At 37.5% G+C, this 22,698-nt stretch overlaps 2 protein-coding genes across 2 annotated transcripts; one reads left to right on the top strand and one right to left on the bottom strand.

The window, feature by feature from the left end:
- LOC139890327 (11-beta-hydroxysteroid dehydrogenase B) lies at positions 1 to 17,721 on the top strand. The gene is made up of 6 exons (XM_071873216.1): positions 1 to 195; positions 15,654 to 15,846; positions 16,155 to 16,240; positions 16,350 to 16,481; positions 16,554 to 16,718; positions 17,416 to 17,721. Exons 1-6 carry the CDS (start codon positions 1 to 3, stop codon positions 17,719 to 17,721), a joined length of 1,077 nt encoding a protein of 358 aa, XP_071729317.1.
- Positions 17,722 to 18,184: 463 nt separating this feature from the next.
- On the bottom strand, positions 18,185 to 20,353 carry LOC139894013 (uncharacterized). The gene is made up of 3 exons (XM_071877220.1): positions 19,860 to 20,353; positions 19,265 to 19,525; positions 18,185 to 18,444 (listed from the first exon to the last, which is right to left on the bottom strand). Exons 1-3 carry the CDS (start codon positions 20,235 to 20,237, stop codon positions 18,256 to 18,258), a joined length of 828 nt encoding a protein of 275 aa, XP_071733321.1. The 5' UTR covers positions 20,238 to 20,353; the 3' UTR covers positions 18,185 to 18,255.
- Positions 20,354 to 22,698: the final 2,345 nt, after the last annotated feature.

Genomic DNA, 22,698 nt, shown 5'->3' with positions numbered 1-22,698 from the left:
ATGTCAATGATGGATTCATTAAATTCAGTGCTGAATTGGGTTGTACCACCTGCAAGTCTGGTGATGCTAGCATTTTCATGGCCAGCACTTACTTTTATCAACACATGTGAACGTCTTTACTACAATTTCTTTGTTAATCAAGATTTGTTTAACAAAGTTGTTGTCATCACTGGTGCTTCATCTGGAATTGGCGAGGTACAATCCGTTTAAGTTTATTTGCTAATTACTACATATAATATGTACTCCGTATGATATATGATATATTAAAAAATTTCACTGTATACCTCTCTATTTCGTAAAGAATTGATCTTGTGAACTCCTCTGCTTCGAAATATGCTCCTGATTTATTAAAACGTTGCAATTTCACCCTGATTCACACGAAATGGTACAAAATATGATGAAGTTTAGCTTTAGACTTGTAGGTTACTAATCTGTTAAAGTGTTCATATGTATATCTAAGTAATTTGTCCATCATTTAAAATCGTCAAGTGTTACGCTTAATTATATCTCTTGGCATTAGATAGCTGGTGAGTGTAGGGCCAATATATTTTCCCTCCGTCCCAAATAAATTTCTTTATTTGACTTTTTTTTATTGGATTCAAGATATATTAATGAATTGTTTAATGCCTCTAATTTAATTTTGTTATAAAGGTTGACTAATAAAGTAATTGTTGTATTTAATGTTAGATTTTTAATAATAAAGGACATAAATTGGAACTTTAATGATTTAATGATTTTTTTTATTGTTATTTAAAGTAACTGATTTGTCACGGACTTATCTCGATAAGCTCACGTGCGGCACTTAGTCTCTACTAAGTCAGCCTTACTCGGACCTTATAACGATTCAAGTAACCAAAAGAGAAAATATTATAGAACAAGTGGAATTGAAGAAAATACTTATATTGCTTGAGAATGCTTTACAAGAGAGAATGTTTGAGATTTGAGGTGTGGTGTGCCAAATGAGACCACCCCTATTTATACTACTCATATCACAAAATGGATGGCTAGGATTAAATACAATGGATGGCTAAGATCTAAGAACTAGAAGCTTCATGTATCTAGATATTTCCATGGACATTCTATACCATTCCATGGAAGAACTCATGGGAAAGTTCTAGTGAACTTCCATGAGGTTCTTGGGCCTTCTTTGATTTTCACATATTGGGCCATAAACTTAGTGGGTTGGGCCATAAAATTGTTGGATTGTGACATTCTCCCCCACCTAAACTCACGACGTCCTCGTCGTGTGATCCTCGTGATACTTCTTGATTTTGTCTGTGAACTGCCACAATAAGTCTTCGGCCTCCCAGCTTGCTTCACTATCGGGTAAGTTACGCCACTTAACTAGGTATTCTCTATAGCTCGGCACACCTCGTCTTCGTACCGTTCGATGTAACAAGATATCTTCCACCTCACGATCAAACGAAGTCGCAACTGCCATTGGTGCTCGTTTGGAAACTCCTCGTTCTGGTTCTTCCTCGTCCCCATGATAAGGTTTTAGAAAACTTACGTGGAAGACTGGATGAATCTTTAATTTGGGCGGTAGTTGGACTCGATAAGATACGTTCCCAACACGTCCAATTACTGGGAATGGGCCTTCATATCTCCGGATCAATCCTTTGTGCACCTTCCTAAATGTTTTGAATTGTTGAGGTAAAAGCTTCACCATCACTTGGTCCCCAACTTTGAACTCAACATGTCGTCTTTTCTCATCCGCCCATTTCTTCATTTTCTTGGCCGCCTTATCTAGTGATGCTCGAGCCAAGTCGGCTTGTTCATGCCACTCCTTCATCGTTCTATAAGCGGCTGGGCTGCTTCCATCATATGAAGCGGCCAAAGCATTCGGGGTCAAAGGTTGGCGTCCTGTCACCAACTCAAAAGGACTCTTCCCCGTGGACTCACTCCTTTGCATGTTATAAGAGAACTGAGCAATATCAAGGAGCTTAGCCCAATCATGTTGATTTGCACTTACATAGTGTCGAAGATAGAGCTCCAATAGTGCATTCACCCTTTCCGTCTGTCCGTCTGTTTGGGGATGAAAACTCGTGGAGAAATTCAAGTCTGTCCCCATGATCTTGAACAACTCCGTCCAAAAACGCCCTGTGAACCTCGGATCTCGATCACTTACTATCACATGCGGTATCCCCCAATACTTCACCACATTCTTGAAAAATAGTTTTGCGGTTTCATCCGCGGTAACTTCGGATGATGCGGCTATGAAGGTACCATACTTAGAAAACCGGTCTACCACGACTATAATACTCCCACACCCTTCCGACTTGGGTAAGCAAGTAATGAAGTTCATGGAAACACTCTCCCATGGTCCTTTCGGTGTAGGTAGCGGCTGTAATAGTCCTCCTGGTTGGCGTTGCTCTATCTTGTCTTGTTGGCATATTAGGCATGTCCGCACGTACGTCTCTACGTCGTCTTCCATCCTTGGCCAATAATAAGTGCCTTCTACTAATGCCAGCGTCCTCTTGATACCTGGATGACCAGCCCACTTTGAATCATGACACTCCTTCAAGATTGTCCGTCTAAGATCACCCCACCTAGGCACATATAACCGGTCTCCTTTGGTGAATAATAGATCACCCTTGAGCCAAAACCTTCGCGTTTTCCCATCTCGAGCCAATCCAACAAGGTTTTTGGCTATAGAATCATGCTCTAATCCCTCCTTTATACGATCTTGAAGGAAGAATTTTGGTTTTGTGATCGCTGCAAACTCCGCCTTACGACTTAGGGCATCAGCTACCACATTGGCTTTCCCAGGCTTATACTCCAACACATAGTCAAATTCGGCTAAGAAGTCTTGCCAACGAGCTTGTTTGGGACTCAACTTCTTTTGGGTTTGAAAATAACTCGTTGCCACATTATCCGTCTTGATCACGAACCTTGATCCCAAAAGATAATGCCTCCATGTCCTCAAACAATGAATAATCGCTGTCATCTCTTTCTCTTGCACAGTGTACTTCCTTTCCGCCTCGTTAAGTTTTCGGCTTTCGAACGCGATTGGGTGACCTTCTTGCATTAGAACTCCTCCAATAGCAAAGTCCGATGCGTCTGTGTGTAACTCGAACGGAATGGTCACATCCGGAAGTCTCAACACCGGTTCTTCCATGACAGCTCCTTTTAACTCCTCGAATGCTGCTTGACATTTCTCATCCCACAACCAAGCTTTATTCTTCTTTAACAATTCTGTCAATGGAGCCGCTTTCGCCGAGTATCCCTTGATAAAACGACGATAGTAGTTTACTAAACCAAGGAAAGATCGTAAATCAGTCACCTTCGTTGGTGCCTCCCACTCTTGAATTGCCTTGACCTTAGCCCCATCCATGAGTAACTTCCCATTTTTAATTCTATGTCCAAGAAAATCCACCTCCTCTAATCCGAATGAACATTTCTCTAGCTTCACATACAACTCGTTGTCCCTTAGTACTTGAAATACTTGCTTCAAGTGCCTCACATGATCTTCCATGGTGTCGCTATACACGACTATGTCATCCAAGTACACCACGACGAACTTGTCGAGGAACGGGTGGAATAATTTGTTCATCAAAGTACAAAATGTGGCAGGGGCATTGGTTAAACCAAAGGGCATGACTAGGAATTCATAAGCGCCATACCTCGTCACGCATGTGGTCTTAGCCTCATCTCCTTCGGCAATTCGGACTTGATAATATCCCGATCTCAAGTCTAACTTGGAGAAGTATCTCGCCTTCCCAAGTTGATCGAACAAATCAGCAATAAGTGGGATTGGGTATTTGTTCTTGATAGTTACCTTGTTGAGTGCTCGGTAATCTATACACATCCGCAAGGACCCATCCTTCTTTCTTTGAAATAGCACCGGAGCACCATACGGGGATTTTGACGGTCGGATGTATCCCGCATCCAGCAACTCCTTAAGTTGTCTTCGCAACTCCTCCAACTCGGGTGGTGGCATTCGGTATGGGGCTTTGGAAGGTGGTTTTGATCCCGGCTCCAACTCGATCACATGGTCAACCTCCCTCCTAGGTGGTAACTTCTTTGGTAACTCCTTGGGCATGACATCCTTGAACTCATCAAGGACCTTCTCAATTTCCTTGGGTACCTCTAGTTTTCCCTTATCTTCGACCGTCTCTTGCTTTGCTACTGCTAAATAGCATGTCTCATTCTTGTTGTACCCCTTCTTGAATTGCATGGCCGAAAGTGACTTGGATGCACTCTTGCTTCCACGTTCGGTTGACACCATACAAGTCTTCTCACCATCCAAGATACACAGTGAGTTAGCGAACGGTATAGGGAAACCGCGTACCTTATCTAGGAACTCCATCCCAAGTACCAACTTGAAGTCGTCCATAGGCACGACTGAGAGATCAATCATTCCTTCCCATTCTCCAATCTTCACATATACGTCTTTAGCCACCCCACTAATCGGCCTGGCACTCGTGTTCACCGTCTTCATCATGCCACTCTCTTTTGTTTCCTTAAGTCCTAGCCTTTTGGCTTCATCGGTGGAGATAAAGTTATGAGTTGCTCCCGTATCCACCAAAGCTCGTACCCGATCTCCACAAATGTTAATATCTACGAATTGGAGTCCTTTAGCCACTACCTTGGTGTAACGACCCGTCAAAATCGCTATTGACGCGGCACGTTAATCATTGATTCCACAGTGAGGTTTCGACCTCTATATGATATGTTTTGATAAAATATTGCATTCATTAAAATAAGTGACTTTCTAAACATAGAAAGTTATAAACATGTGGGCGAGTGCTTAGGTATAAGCAAAACCCCGAAATACATAAGTCTTTAATTTACAGGTTGACATCACAGTCCAATTATTTATTACACAACGCAGTTTTATTTTGAATGCAATAAACTTTGTACAAAGCATGAGAGACTCCATGCAGGCAACAAGCACATCACAGCGGAAGCATTCTAAGGACCTGAGAATAAAACATGCTAAAAAAAGTCAACACGAATGTTGGTGAGTTATAGGTTTAATTGCTCGAGTCATAAACATGTATAAAGATAGACCACAAGATTTCATCAAAAGTTTATCAATAGATTCTACGTAACAGAGCACCCTGGTAACTAAACTTAACGCTATAGTGATAATTACCCCATTCGTTTTAATACACGCAAACCAGCGTGTCTTAAACTCAAATAACATACGTCCGTTAAAAGGCTAGCGCTCTAGCTCGGACGGGGATGTCAAGCCCTATGGATCCATATACAATTATTCGCGCCCACCAGTCCATATCCTATGTACTGGCAGCTACTAGTTATCAAAGCTAAGGGATTTCCGGTTTAACTCAGTGTAGAATTTAGTATGTACTTGTGTCTTATTGCGTTTAAAATAAATTGCATGTATTCTCAGCCCAAAAATATTTAAAGTATTTAAAAAGGGAGACTATAAACTCACATTCAATATTGAGACTCAATATTGTAGGCAAATTGCGTAGACGTAATGACGGTAGACGACTGTCTGGTTGGCCTTGGATTCAAGAACAATACCCCAAACAATACCCAATATTTCCTTAGCTTAAAGCGGTTTGAAACCCGAATTAAAACACCCTCGAATATACTTTATTATTATTAACTTAAATTAAAATTATAATTATAATTATAAATTAAAATTTACGTACATAAATAATTATGAAGAATTTCGTCGAGCAAAACTGACATTTTATAGTACTTTTCGATTTACTGTAGCTCATGCGATCGCATGAGTTTTCAGTGTTTTTGTCATGCGATCGCATGGCCGCCTTTTCTGTTTTTGTTTGCTAGTTCGTCGACATCAAATAGTATTTTACTGTAGCAAATAGTATTTTACTGTAGCAAATAGTGTTTTACTGTAGCAAATAGTGTTTACTGTAGCAAATAGTGTTTTACTGTAGCAAATCACTGTAGCAAAGTCGTTTTCACTGTAGCACTGTAGCAAAATACGGTTTCACTGTAGCAAAAAGTGTTTTACTGTAGCAAAGTCATTTTTACTGTAGCAATTAATGTTTTACTGTAGGAAAGTCGTTTTTTTACTTGTACATCTTATAATATATATATATATATATATATATATACATACATATATGTATATTTACATAATATTAAATCATAAAGAGAATTGGTTTAAATTAGTCGAAATTTTTCGGGTCATCACAGTACCTCCCCGTTAAAGAAAATTTCGTCCCGAAATTTTGAGTAGTACCTGTTTCATGAGCGATATCAGTGAACAAATGTGGATACTTTTGCTTCATTTGATCTTCACGTTCCCAAGTAAACTCGGGTCCTCGTCTTGCGTTCCAACGAACTCTAACTATCGGTATTTTGCTTTGTTTTAATTGTTTGACCTCACGGTCCATGATTTCAACAGGTTCTTCGATAAAATGGAGTTTATCATTGATTCGTATTTCGTCAAGAGGAATTACGACATCCTCTTCAGCTAAACATTTCTTCAAATTTGACACGTGAAATGTGTTGTGAACACTACTAAGTTCTTGCGGTAGCTTTAATCGATAAGCAACTGTTCCAATTCTTTCGGTGATTTCAAAGGGTCCTACGTACCTAGGACTTAGCTTTCCTCGTTTACCGAATCGTACAACGCCTTTCCAGGGTGACACTTTCAACATGACTTTGTCGCCCACTTGAAATTCTAGCGGTTTTCTTCTTACATCAGCATAACTCTTTTGGCGACTCATGGCCGTTTTCAATCGCTGTTGTATTTGAATGATCTTTTCGGTGGTTTCATGAATAATTTCTGGTCCAGTAAGTTGTCTTTCTCCTACTTCACTCCAACAGATAGGAGATCTGCACTTTCTACCGTAAAGTGCTTCAAATGGCGCTGCGTTGATGCTCGTATGATAGCTGTTATTGTATGAAAATTCTGCCAACGGTAAGTGTCCATCCCAACTGGTTCCAAAGTCAATCACGCATGCCCGTAACATGTCTTCCAATGTTTGTATTGTTCTTTCACTTTGACCATCTGTCTGTGGGTGATAAGCGGTGCTCATATCTAATCGAGTTCCCAATGCTTTTTGTAATGACTGCCAGAAACGTGATGTGAATCGGGTGTCGCGATCAGATATGATAGAGATGGGTACACCATGCCTGGAAACTACTTCCTTCAAATATAGGCGTGCTAATTTCTCCATACTGTCTGTCTCCTTTATTGGTAGAAAGTGAGCTGATTTAGTTAGACGATCAACTATCACCCAAATAGTATCATGACTACTTGCAGTCCTTGGCAATTTCGTAATGAAATCCATGGTTATTCTTTCCCATTTCCACTGCGGAATTTCTGGTTGTTGCAGTAATCCTGACGGCTTTTGGTGCTCAGCTTTGACCTTTGCACACGTTAAACATTTGCTTACATAAGTAGCAATTTCTGTTTTCATATTAGGCCACCAATAAAACTTCTTGAGATCGTGGTACATTTTTCCGTTTCCTGGGTGAATTGAGTACCTCGTTTTGTGTGCTTCATCCAGTACTAGTTGCCTTAGGTTACCATGTTTTGGTACCCATATCCTACCAGCAAAATACAGGGTTCCATCGGCTTTTTCTTCAAGTTGTTTTTCTAACCCTTTGCTTATTTCGCCTTTTTCGTTTTCTTCTTTTAAAGCCTCTAACTGTGCTGCTTGAATTTGCTTTGTGAGATCAGTACGAATTGTAATATTCAAAGCTCGGACCCTAAGAGGTTTTACTCTTTCTTTTCGACTTAGGGCATCAGCTACAACATTAGCCTTTCCGGGGTGGTAACGGATTTCACAATCGTAATCGTTTAACAACTCTACCCAGCGACGTTGCCTCATATTGAGTTGTTTTTGATCAAAAATATGCTGAAGACTCTTATGGTCGGTGTACACTGTACACTTGGTGCCATATAGATAGTGTCTCCATATTTTGAGTGCAAAAACTACTGCTCCAAGTTCTAAATCGTGCGTCGTATAGTTCTTTTCATGAATTTTTAGTTGTCGTGAGGCATATGCGATCACTTTTGTGCATTGCATTAATACACATCCTAAACCTTGGCGCGAAGCGTCACAATAGATCACGAAATCATCATTTCCTTCCGGTAATGACAAAATGGGTGCAGACGTTAACTTCTTCTTTAATAACTGGAATGAGGATTCCTGTTCCGTGGACCAATCATACTTCTTTCCCTTTTGAGTCAATGCAGTTAAGGGTTTGGCGATTCTAGAGAAATCTTGAATGAATCTTCGGTAGTAACCAGCAAGACCTAAGAATTGGCGAATTTGTGTTGGAGTCTTCGGGGTTTCCCATTTACTAATGGCTTCGATCTTGGCAGGGTCAACTTTAATTCCATGTTCACTGACAACATGTCCCAAAAATTGTACTTCTTGTAACCAGAAATCACACTTCGAAAATTTTGCGTACAATTCTTCTTTCTTGAGTATCTCTAGTACCAGTCTTAAGTGTTGCTCATGTTCTTCCTTGTTCTTCGAGTAAATCAATATGTCGTCGATAAAAACAATGACAAATTTGTCTAAATACGGTCTACAGATGCGATTCATTAGATCCATGAATACTGCTGGAGCATTAGTCAATCCAAAAGGCATGACTAGAAATTCATAGTGACCGTAACGGGTTCTGAACGCGGTTTTAGGAACATCTTCTTCCTTCACTCTCAGCTGATGATATCCGGAGCGTAGATCAATCTTGGAATAAACACTTGATCCTTGCAATTGATCAAACAAATCATCAATCCTCGGTAATGGGTACCGATTCTTGATCGTTAATTTGTTTAATTCTCGGTAATCTATGCACATTCTCATAGATCCATCCTTCTTCTTGACGAACAGAATAGGAGCACCCCAAGGTGAAAAACTAGGACGAATAAATCCACAGTCCGATAATTCTTGCAACTGGTCTTGTAATTCTTGCATTTCTGAAGGTGCAAGTCTATATGGAGATCGGGCTACAGGTGCAGCTCCTGGTATGAGATCAATCTGGAATTCTACACATCTGTGTGGAGGTAGCCCCGGTAATTCTTCTGGAAATACTCCGGGATATTCTCTTACAACCGGCATGTCATTAATGCTTCTTTCTTCTGTATCGATCTTCTTTACATGTGCCAAAATAGCATAACAACCTTTTCTTATTAGTTTCTGGGCCTTCATGCAGCTGATAAAGTTCAGTTTTGAGTTGTTCTTCTCCCCATAAATCATTAATGACGTTTCATCCTTACGAGGGATGCGGATTGCTTTCTCAGCGCAAACAACTTCCGCTCTTGTTTTGGACATCTAGTCCATGCCAACGATTACATCAAAACTTCCTAATTCTACGGGTATCAAATCAATTTTGAAGGTTTCACCAGCGAGATTCATTTCGCAACCATGGCAAATTTTATCGGCTTTTATCAGTTTACCATTAGCTAATTCAATAGTATATTTATCGTCTAGAGGTAATGATGCACATTTTAGTTTAAAACTAAAGTCTTTACACATATAACTTCTATCAGCACCCGTATCAAACATAATAGAAGCTAGTTGATTATTAACGGTAAACGTACCCGTGACAAGATTAGGATCCTCACGTGCTTTACTGGCACTAACATTAAATGCCCTCCCACGTGTGGGTTGTTTGTTCTTCTCCTTATCAGGGCATTGATTTATAAAGTGACCAGACTTCCCGCATCCATAACATTTCTTGACATCGGTCGATTTTATCTTTACTTCAGAAACGGTGGCATAACAATCTTTCGCCACATGTCCTTTCTTGTTGCACTTATCACAGACCACTTGGCAATAGCCTGCATGATGTGTGTAACATCTTTTGCAGAACGGATGAGGTCCCTTATAGTTTGGACTTGCAGTTGCCCCATCTTGTTTACCTTTAAAAGTTTCTTGTTTCTTCAGATGAGTACTTTTGCCCTTATAGTCTTCCCATTTCCTCTTTCCTTCAGTTGTCTTGACTTCGGTAATTGGTGCCTTAATCGAACTCTCTGTGATCTGGTCCATGAGTTGGTGTGCCATTGTCATGGCTTCCTGCATCGTATTTGGTTTGGACGATGTAACATTTCCTTTGATATTGATCGATAAACCGTCAATATACATTTCTATCTTTCGTTTCTCGTTTGGCACCAATTCGGGACACAACAAGGCTAGTTCCATGAAACGCTTTTCATAGTTATTGAGATTCGCGCCGATAACCTTCAGATTACGTAACTCAGATTCCATTTTTCTGATCTCGTTTCGAGGACAGTACTCCTCGATTAGCATCTTTTTCAGTTCTTCCCAAGAGATATCATATGCCGTATCTATTCCTTCTGCTTTAGCATAATTGTTCCACCAAGTAAGTGCACCATCTTGCAACGTGCACGAAGCATACTTTGACTTGTCTCCGTTCGCACAATTACTGATTTTGAAAACGGACTCCATCTTTTCAAACCATCGGGTTAGACCGACTGGTCCCTCGGTTCCACTAAACGTCTGTGGTTTGCATCCTTGAAAAGTTTTGTATGAGCATCCGTTTCGTGAGTTTGTGTTTACGGCTGCTGCTTTGGCTGCTGCTTCGGCTGTTGCTTTTGCTGCTTCGGTTGCAGCAATTCTTTCATTCACACGTTTCTCGACTAGTTGCTCAAACTCAGCATCCGACATTTGAGACATGTTTCTTCAATAAACACAACAGATATAATTTAATCATATAGAATATTATAGGTAAAATGAGTTGTCAATAGTTAATCGTAGCATATTAATAATATGAACCGATTATTATAAAAGCCTTTTCTTCTTATTAGCATTTTATAATTATTTCTAGGGTATTACCTACCCGTTAAGTTCATACATAATAGCTAGTACAAGGAATTAACTACTAAAATCCTAATAATATTCCACTATGAAAAATTATAGCGAGTTACTACATTATTATGTAATAATAATAATAAGAAGTAGTAATAATACAAATAATCATTCCATGCATTTATTATTAATAAACCAAAATAATACAATACCATACAATACTGATATTTTACATATGCTTATTTTACATAACAAGATAGAGTAGCACACATAAGCAATAAAATAGCGCATGGAAGATTTATGGTTGCGAGGTCGTTTATTCAGAACTATCAGAAACTTCTTCCCATTTGGTTCTCTCTGCCAATTGTTTGTGTGCACATGGTCCGACAGACATTCTGGCAGTGTATTTTATTTTTAGTTGGGGTTTTGAGGTACCCGTTACCTCAGTGGGTTTAATACAATAAGGGTGGTTACGGATCGAATGGTCCTGTTCTTTTTTAATAATTAAGGACATTTTATTATTGTGGTTGTTTTTATTATCTATAGCAAGTTGGAATTTCTCCTTAGTGATCTCTTTTATTTCATTAGCGAAATCCTCCTCCTTACTGATCTCGTCTGATGACGAACTGTCTGAGTCATGTGTAGGAGAATATGATGACGAACTGCAAGAATATGTACCGGTGGTCATGAACCGAAATCTGCCAGGCGTAATCGGCACAACCCGCCCGTCGGCGGTATATCTGGACCAATGTCCATATTTGTTTAGAAATGGACGATCCTCTTTTACTCCAGGGATCATGGGTCCATGCCAACGATACTGTGGCTCCGGAAAACTAAAGCTGGGTGGAGCTGGAACCTCCTCTGGGTTTACCGGGAGTTGAGATTCCCCGGCTAACACAATTTCTTCTTTAATAGGTATTGGAACGCCCTTTTCAGTTGTGGATAGAATAGATTCAGTGTCCGATTCCGAGTCGTACAAAATGATAGGATTAGAAGAAGTCATCTATCACATAATTGAAACAACAATTACGTTAGCATATAAATATATCACATATAATGTTTTTGACCAAATAATAAGCAAAAATCAGTAAAAACAGATATGGTCATAGTCCAGACTCACTAATGCATCCTAACAAATATCAGTTAAACACAATAATGTAATTTCTGGTTCCCTATGACCTCAAGCTCTGATACCAACTGTAACGACCCGTCAAAATCGCTATTGACGCGGCACGTTAATCATTGATTCCACAGTGAGGTTTCGACCTCTATATGATATGTTTTGATAAAATATTGCATTCATTAAAATAAGTGACTTTCTAAACATAGAAAGTTATAAACATGTGGGCGAGTGCTTAGGTATAAGCAAAACCCCGAAATACATAAGTCTTTAATTTACAGGTTGACATCACAGTCCAATTATTTATTACACAACGCAGTTTTATTTTGAATGCAATAAACTTTGTACAAAGCATGAGAGACTCCATGCAGGCAACAAGCACATCACAGCGGAAGCATTCTAAGGACCTGAGAATAAAACATGCTAAAAAAAGTCAACACGAATGTTGGTGAGTTATAGGTTTAATTGCTCGAGTCATAAACATGTATAAAGATAGACCACAAGATTTCATCAAAAGTTTATCAATAGATTCTACGTAACAGAGCACCCTGGTAACTAAACTTAACGCTATAGTGATAATTACCCCATTCGTTTTAATACACGCAAACCAACGTGTCTTAAACTCAAATAACATACGTCCGTTAAAAGGCTAGCGCTCTAGCTCGGACGGGGATGTCAAGCCCTATGGATCCATATACAATTATTCGCGCCCACCAGTCCATATCCTATGTACTGGCAGCTACTAGTTACCAAAGCTAAGGGATTTCCGGTTTAACTCAGTGTAGAATTTAGTATGTACTTGTGTCTTATTGCGTTTAAAATAAATTGCATGTATTCTCAGCCCAAAAATATTTAAAGTATTTAAAAAGGGAGACTATAAACTCACATTCAATATTGAGACTCAATATTGTAGGCAAATTGCGTAGACGTAATGACGGTAGACGACTGTCTGGTTGGCCTTGGATTCAAGAACAATACCCCAAACAATACCCAATATTTCCTTAGCTTAAAGCGGTTTGAAACCCGAATTAAAACACCCTCGAATATACTTTATTATTATTAACTTAAATTAAAATTATAATTATAATTATAAATTAAAATTTACGTACATAAATAATTATGAAGAATTTCGTCGAGCAAAACTGACATTTTATAGTACTTTTCGATTTACTGTAGCTCATGCGATCGCATGAGTTTTCAGTGTTTTTGCCATGCGATCGCATGGCCGCCTTTTCTGTTTTTGTTTGCTAGTTCGTCGACATCAAATAGTATTTTACTGTAGCAAATAGTGTTTTACTGTAGCAAATAGTGTTTTACTGTAGCAAATAGTGTTTGCTGTAGCAAATAGTGTTTTACTGTAGCAAATCACTGTAGCAAAGTCGTTTTCACTGTAGCACTGTAGCAAAATACGGTTTCACTGTAGCAAAAAGTGTTTTACTGTAGCAAAGTCATTTTTACTGTAGCAATTAATGTTTTACTGTAGGAAAGTCGTTTTTTTACTTGTACATCTTATAATATATATATATATATATATATATATATATATATATATATATATATATATATATATATATATATATATATATATATATATATATATATATATATACATACATATATGTATATTTACATAATATTAAATCATAAAGAGAATTGGTTTAAATTAGTCGAAATTTTTCGGGTCATCACACTTGGGTATCTCCGTCTTGGCCTTGATTGCGTTGAGGATATGCATTGATCCTATGCACCGCTCCTCATCCTGACAACCCGCCTTTTGAGCTTCCATAGCATGAAGGCTAGCTTTCTTCGGACAATCTCGGGCTCTATGCGGTCCATCACATATGAAACATCCATCATTCTTGTAAGAAGTTTTTATGCTCTTGTTATTCTCGGTTGGTGGCTTACGTGTATTATCATTCCTTGATTGGGCGGGCTTATCTCCCCCACCTTTCTCATGGCTCACCTTCTTATCTTTTGACTTGAACGAATCTTTCCTATTAGCATGGTCGACTAGTGCCTCCGCTTGAGCAATTGCGGTGGCAAGGTCTTGGACTCCTCGTCTCTCCAACTCCGTTTTAGCCCAAGGTTGCAAACCATCGAGAAAATAGAAGAGTAGAATATCATCGGGAATATCTGGGACCTCCAGGCTAAGGTTCGTGAATTCTTTAATATACTCCCGAATCGTCCCGGAATGATGTAATTTACGTAGACGACTCATCGCATCCTTTTGAGCATTCTTGGGGTAGAATTGATTCTTAAGTTCAGTAAGAAAATCATCCCAAGTATCAATAGTAACCATACCTTTCTCGATATCTCCATATCGACGACGCCACCATAATGCTGCGGTATCCTTCAGGTAACGAGTTGCCGTCTTGATCTTCATTGCATCATCCACTATGTTGACTCCCTCCAAGTATTGTTCCATCTCCCATATAAAATCATCAACCGCTCGGGCTTCCCGCTTCCCCACGAACGGTGACGGCTTGGGAATGTCCACCTTCAGAGCATTGCATCCAGTGTTGCCACCCCCACTAGCCATGAATCTCAAACAAGAGTTCATGTTGGTTTGTAAATCCACGAGGCGTTGGTGAATAGTGGAGACCTCCCCCTCCATTTCGCCTCGCAACTTCGTAATCTCACCCATGAGCACACCCCTTAAGTCATGGATCTCACGTCGCATGTCAACGTCTAGCACGTTGATTGCACTCTTGCAATCATCTTTCAATTCGTCAAAGTCCCCGTCCAAACCATCCAAACGTTGGTGGACGTCTTCGACCTTTGCTTTCACGCCGTCCATGGATGTCTCTACATCCATGATCCTCTTATCCAAGTTTGCGACAAAGTCTTTGGACGTACCTCGGTTCTTCTTGGCTCCTTGGCGAGTCTCTACCCGACCACGAGTCTCATCACCCATCACACCACTTGTTGCGCTCACATTCTTCTCGGTCTCGGTTGCCATCTCCTTGAATCGACCTTGCTCTTGATACCAAATGTCACGGACTTATCTCGATAAGCTCACGTGCGGCACTTAGTGTCTACTAAGTCAGCCTTACTCGGACCTTATAACGATTCAAGTAACCAAAAGAGAAAATATTATAGAACAAGTGGAATTGAAGAAAATACTTATATTGCTTGAGAATGCTTTACAAGAGAGAATGTTTGAGATTTGAGGTGTGGTGTGCCAAATGAGACCACCCCTATTTATACTACTCATATCACAAAATGGATGGCTAGGATTAAATACAATGGATGGCTAAGATCTAAGAACTAGAAGCTTCATGTATCTAGATATTTCCATGGACATTCTATACCATTTCATGGAAGAACTCATGGGAAAGTTCTAGTGAACTTCCATGAGGTTCTTGGGCCTTCTTTGATTTTCACATATTGGGCCATAAACTTAGTGGGTTGGGCCATAAAATTGTTGGATTGTGACAGATTGGTACGGAGTATAATTTTTTGGACAAACAAAATAGTAAAAAATAGTAAGGTAGATAGTTTTTTGGGACTGAGTGGTACTATATTTCGCGAAATTGACCTTATGAATTCCTCTTTTTGCCAATCATGCTGAAATTTAGGTTTTAGGATGAGAATTTGTTAAGTATTTATCTTTATTTGTATATCTAAGTACCTTCCCCATGGTTTAATTTGAAAGTTATGCTTAAACGTATTTGCGGCCATTAGATAGCTAGTGAGTGTATGTTCTCTAATCATTTTCTAAAAACATAAATTTGATCATGGGTGAAGACATTTCTTATGATAAGTTGCATAGTATATAAATGGCGTGTTAATGTTATCAGCAAATTGCATATGAATATGCAAAGAAGAGAGCAAATCTCGTATTGGTTGCCCGGAGAGATCACAGACTGCACGGGATAAGTGAGAACGCTAAACGATTGGGTGCACTGAACGTCTTAATTATGGCTGCAGATGTCGTCAAAGAAGAGGATTGCAGGAGGTTTATCAACGAGACTGTAAATTACTTTGGGCAAGGTAATTAGATCCCCATTTTAGAGGTGTCAAAATGGGTAGGTTGGGTAACGGGTCAAAATTAGTAGCTTATATAAGGGTTGGGTTGCTTGTAACCTTTTTTTATCCCAACCTATATTGCATTGTCAATAAACAATTATTCCGAACGGATTTTAAAGGTTTGCGCGTTAAAAATGGAGTTTCAACTAGTTTGACCCATTAGATATGAAACTACCCATATGATATCTACTTATGTATATGAAAATGAACCAGTATTGTCACATCCAGTTTGTTGATTTTTGTATCAATATTAAACGTTACATTTTCTGCAGTTGATCATCTAGTAAACACGGCAAGCTTAGGTCATACCTTCTATTTCGAGGAAGCAAATGATGCGTCAGTGTTCCCTATTCTGATGGTATAACTATAAACTCGAAAGGCCACATTGGCAATTTAAGTAAAAATATTTCGATTAAAAATCATTTAAACTTTATTTGATGAGTTGTACTGCTTTTGTTGAATTTCAGGATATTAATTTTTGGGGAAACGTGTATCCAACATACGTGGCTCTTCCTTACCTTAGACAAACTCACGGAAGGATTGTAGTTAACGCCGCAGTCGAGAACTGGTTACCTCTCCCTAGGATGAGCATATATTCTGTGAGTAGATTTATTTTATTTGTTTGAGTTCATGTTGAGTTCGAGTTTTTATCACGATGTTTAACTTAACAGGCGGCCAAAGCGGCTCTAGTCAACTTCTATGAGACGTTGAGGTTAGAACTGAATGGTGATGTGGGAATCACAATTGCTACACACGGTTGGATTGGTGCCGAGATGACCCGTGGCAAGTTCATGCTAGAAGAAGGGGCCGAGATGCAGTGGAAGGAAGAAAGAGAAGTAAGTTTGTCGTCATTCTCCTTTTTCTCTTTCCGTTATGCTAGTAATATACTCCATTAGGCAAATCCCTGTGTGCACCAAACTCATAGTTTGGCAAATGTCGAACTTTTAATATAAGTAGGCAAGGCCAAGTTAAACCAAGCGCCAATCAAAGGGTTAGCTTTGGTTGACGTTCAACTGCGTGACCAATTGTAATTTTTAATTTGTACATTGTGTTTTATTACTTGTACATATTATGTTTATTAATAATCAATATGTTTGTGGGTTATATTCACTGAAGATAAAGATGGTTTACTTAAAAGAAAGTGAAATGAGTTGGTGTTGATGTGACACTGATATGTATATGTATATTGTATGTAGAAGTTCAGTTAAAAAATGCTAAGGTTTTTTTTATTATTACTATCTTTTTTTTATTTTTTATTTTTTGTAAAGAGTTCTACCCTGTAAATAAGAAAAAATGTGGCTCCATGAGTTTGAAGCCACAACCTTTTTCGTTTAATGAGGGTTGCCGTTAACCACATGAGCTACATTAATGTTTTTGCTAAGTTAAAAAATGCTAAGATATTAGTAACAATTTGTGACTTCTAAATAAGTGTTCGTACGTCATTAAAAAGGAATTTTTAGGCCTAAAAATGTAACTCAAGATGATAACGTGGGCAGATATGCTTACATTATGTTTGTTCCTTTTGGGTTACAGCTACAAGCTTCAGGTAGTCCGGTGGAAGAATTTGCAAAGTTGATAGTATCGGCAGCTGTAAGGGGGAGTGCAAACGTAAAATTCCCAAGCTGGTACGACGTATTTCTTCTGTATAGGGTGTTTGCGCCTGACATATTGACATGGACGTTCCGCTTGCTTTTGTCACCTCAAGGTGTGAGGGCAACTTCTTTTATCGGTACAGGAAAACCTCTTTTAGAGGGTCCCGCTCAAATAAAACGACTTGTTATCAGAAGCCCACCAAGGGATCCACACGCATCTCCTCGACTCCAGTTACTAAACGAATAGGAAAGTGGGAAGTTTGTATTTTAAACCTATAATATCTTCAATTTGTGTATGTTAATGTTGTTTTTATGGATTGTTTGAATAATTGGTGTTTCAGAGTTGTTTGTAATGATTGGACATAGTGTGTTTGCTTGAGCAATGTTCTATTACATAGTCTGCAAGTATTGATATTGGCATTAAGCTGTTTTATAAATAAATGGCATGTAACTCATAAGTCATAAGACTCATCCTATATCATGAAATAATTATCATTTATATCATTGTTCAGCTACTAAAACAGGGTTACATTCAGCGACTAAAATAGGCACAGTCACATTTGTTTTTCAGGCATGTTATATATATAGCTGTCTACTGATCATTGTAATTTAAACAAATTTATATATGACATATACAATCATTCTTACATGTATATATTCATCAGTCTTATTTGATTTCTTTAAACTTGTTACAAAGAGGAACAAAAAGATGACATGAAAATGGAACTTTTAAACAAAGAATGTGTGTCTTACCAATCAACTCAGAAGAAGAAAACAATTCTTAGTTAAAAGTGTTGTTAACAGCATAAAGAAAGTCTAAGAAGCCTGTGCCTTTAAGGATGCCTTTACCGGTCAAAAGTTCAAAATCTAACAGCAACAGGAACCCAATTATAGCTGCTTTTCCGTTTATCAGTTCGTTCTTTTTCGTGAAACCAAATCCTCCCGAGCCTTCATCAACCACCATTCTTACCTTTAAAATAAAAAAAAAATAAAAAATATAGCAGAGAAGATAACAGTTACTTTTAAGAATGCCGATTTTCATATACATTTAGTCTATTTCAAGCAATCTATTACTATAAAGCTCGATAATTCAAATGATTATACTTAATGGATTCACTAGAAAAAAATTGGTACGAAAATGGACAAAATCACTATGTAAGTGCGCTCCCTAACACAGACATAACCTGAAATCATGTTTGCTGATTATATTATGCATTATTGGCCCTCGTTGAAAAGAAAAAATAAGCATGTAGTATGTGTGACAATTGTGACCCATTTAAGTAAAACTAGATTAATATGTGCTACACACTTTGCAAGTGACAAGCCAAAAGAATAAATTTAACAAAGTTAAAATGGTAGCAGTTTGATGGTCAGCCAAATTGTTTTCAAAATGCATACAACCTCCTAAATCGTTTTCTGTCAAAAAAAAGCAGATTGTTATTGAATTATACAGTTTTTTAATTCATATGTTGAAGAATAATCGTACATGCAGTTCAAGAAACGCAAAGACAAAAGGTGATCACAGTCGCTTTAACACCCACCGCTGTGACCCACAAAATCAAATGGCCCATTTGGACCCAAACCCATTCTGATCTTCAACCTGCCCACTTTCTCACATTACTACCAATTAGCTTGTTACTAGTCAAATCATTGTAACTTATTACTGTGAACTGCCAATTGGCAATAGTTGCCTTTGCTCACCTTTTTTCAAACTGGCAGAAACCATATACATACAAGTTTCAGAGTTAAAAAAAAAAAAAAAAAAAGTTTAATTCTAAAGAACTAATTACCTCATCCACGTTAACATCTGATGCAGTTATACCAGGTTTCGACATCCCACTAAACACAAGTTCTGCAGATGCATCAGGCGGTGCAGATCCACCGATGCTTATGTAAATGTTTTCACCATCAATTTTAACAGGATAAACAAATAAATCCCTCAATGCAGGTGTAAGCACTCTCAAAACAGGATTTTTTGGAAACCATTCTTTTATCGACCCGTTTCTCAAATCAAATGTGCTATCAGTTGATGGACACATTATACAGCCATCCTGCAATAATAAAAAATTCTTAAAATCAGTCATTATTCTGCAAATTTTCAGTAAATTATCTGAAATCGATTATCCTGAATGTAGTAATCATATCCTAATCTAATAATATGTTGATTATACATTTATACCTAACAATTAAGCATTAATCTAGATGATAACAACTTCTCTTACGACTACATTATCGATTCTTCTATGATCCTTCAACTCCTTATCTAGTACTGTACTAAATTGAAAACCCTAGTTCTATCAAGACTTAATTAAACTTTTAACCACAACTAAACATAGATAGAGTAAATTCAAATTAATCCAAAATATAGTAAAGAACTAAAAGGACCTGAGTGAGTTTAGCATTAATCAATCCTTCACTATAAGCACCTTCAGCAGGTGATCTATTTTCAATAGCAAACACTTCATCTTTATACCATAACAACAATATCGTTTCACCGTCTTGTATTATCACTCGCCGTTCACCTTTCGGTAACGCCGACAACGGCACTACCGGAATCCAGTTCCGTCTATCTTCCGACACACCAGACGACGATGACGAAACATCTGCTGCTTTGCACGTTATTCTTCTGATGGATAAGGTTATAGGTTTTACATGTTGAGCATTGTGATGGTGTGACGATGATGGTGTTGGTGGTTTCCGGCGGATGTACGGGGCGGAGAAGAGGCCGGAGGTAAGCTTGGTGGCGGCCGTTGCGGCGGCCATGAGTGGTTGAAAATGGAAATGAGAATTTGAATGAATGAAATGTGTAAAGTTGTGCGGGGGTTATCCAGAAATGAAGAAAGTGAAGTGATGATCATGGTTGCTATACGTACAGACTTCATGTCCACATAAAATGGATAACTATTTACAGAGTATTTTTTATTTTATTTTATTTTAATTTCAGTGATTCGTTGACTTTTTAATTGACCTTTGTTTTTCATCAAATCAAATGTCAATTCTTTACTACGTACGAATCGTTGATTTTCTTAATTTTCTCCTCATCATCATCTCCGTCTAATGATTTCTAAACTCGTATTGAAGATTGGTGTCGGGTTAGAGGTTAATAGGCTTGTTTGAAAAATTAGCTTACTGTAGGGATGAGATGTCCGACGGATGTTAACCCGATTCGATTTATTAAAATGGATATAAATTATCTAAACGGTAAACATATATTAATATCGATAGTGTGAAAATTAGTCGATCAAATATGAATGATATTTATAATTCATAGATATAGATATACTCATTTACACTTGAAATATTTATTTATATAAATATATAAATATATAAAATTACAAATGCATTATAATTTTTATAAAAGATATACTATAGTTCAAGTCATATTTTATTTAGAATTCATGTTTAAAATATGATTATGGAAATGTTTGCTAGCACATTACTCTACATATCTAAATGATATAGACCAAATGAATAGTAGTCCTCAATAGTTTCACAAACACTCCTCAAAATTTTTATATTTTCGCAATTCAATCCCGCTCTTTATAACACTTAACTTTATAGCTTTTACAAACTTACCACATAGTTTTCACATTTTATACTTTAACCACTACACTTCTCATTTATTATAAATCGATCCCATAATTTTTACTAACTAACAACTATTCATTATTATTATTATTATTATTATTATTATTATTATTATTATTATTATTATTATTATTATTATTATTATTATTATTATTATTATTATTAAATCAACCACATATTTTTTCACTTTATTATTGTTTAACTTTTTTTTCTTATTATAAATTAACTACGTAACTCATTATATATATATATATATATATATATATATATATATATATATATATATATATATATATATATATATATATATATATATATATATATATATATATATATATATATATATATATATATTATTCGATACATCTCTAAAAAACAAAGACTTTATGAATAGTTCTTCCACGTGCTTTAATCGTTTATACTTCGTGCAAAAAGGTTGTACCCACAAAACACTAAACATTGAGAATCATTATAAACTTTAGGGCGCCAAATGTAAATTCCTAGGGTACAAAATTTAAACCCCATAGGGGTCTAAGTTAAAGTTCAAGGGCCAAATCGTAACTTCTTTATTTTCCATAAAACTCTCCAACAAATCCACCTACATTTTTAACCGCCTTTAACTTTTTGTACGACTTGGGATAGGTTTAACCGACATAACCGTAAACACGAAATAATTTTACGAACAAAACACAACAAATTATATTCGAAACGGAGTCCTGACGCGGAGCGAGGGCTCCTCCACTAGTTGATAACTAAATGAAAGTGTTTTAAATGAAACTGTTTTTTTAACAGGAGTACGGAATCACTTAGGAGGACTTAATCACTCATGGGTTCATCAACTAGAGTTGCATAATTCGCCCCTCAACTGCTGCTCAGGAGGAAACTCGGCCCAATCCGAGGGCATGAGCGGTAAACTCCCCTTCACTGCCCGTAAAACGATGTGCAGAAGACACTCTTGGGTGGAATTCAAGGGTAAAGAAGCAACCTTTTGTTCAATGTTGCACCCTACGGGAGTCAAACTCCTGACCTCTCGCTAAAAGAGACATGACACTACCACATGAGCTATAATACAAAGTTTAAATAAAGAACATTTTTCTAATTTAAACTACATACATACATGTTTGAACTACTTTACTATTACAATTTACCATTACAAGAATAGGTTGCATAAGTTCTTATAGTATGTGTTTTATATTTTCTTTCCTTTCATTTTTTTTTTTTTTTTTTGAAAAGCCAAACTTTTATTAATAATAATAAAAGGAGAGCACATATACAATGGAACCCGAAAAGGGTAAGCTAACAAGGAACCCGAACATTACTAGCTAGCTATGGACACAATACATTTTACATTGAGACAAACCATTTACATGAGTATAATCTTTAAAATGCTATATAGACGAGACACGATTTGCTTGTTGTAGGAAAATACACGTACCATACTTTGAAACGCACCATAATTAGAAAACACTTGAGTTTTTAATTCAAGCCGGGTAAGGATACAAACCAACAGTGCCGAAAATACGGCTACAAAGCAAGTTGTTCCCACCCACTTAGTTCCATGGTTACGGGGATAAAGAGGGACGAGCAAAAAAAACCTACAAAGTTAGCCGATTCCATCTTTCGTAATTGCATTGCG

This window comes from Rutidosis leptorrhynchoides, chromosome 2, assembly GCF_046630445.1.
Source record: "Rutidosis leptorrhynchoides isolate AG116_Rl617_1_P2 chromosome 2, CSIRO_AGI_Rlap_v1, whole genome shotgun sequence".
Taxonomy (NCBI): Eukaryota; Viridiplantae; Streptophyta; class Magnoliopsida; order Asterales; family Asteraceae; genus Rutidosis; species Rutidosis leptorrhynchoides.
This window is presented reverse-complemented; position numbering and strand designations above follow the sequence as displayed.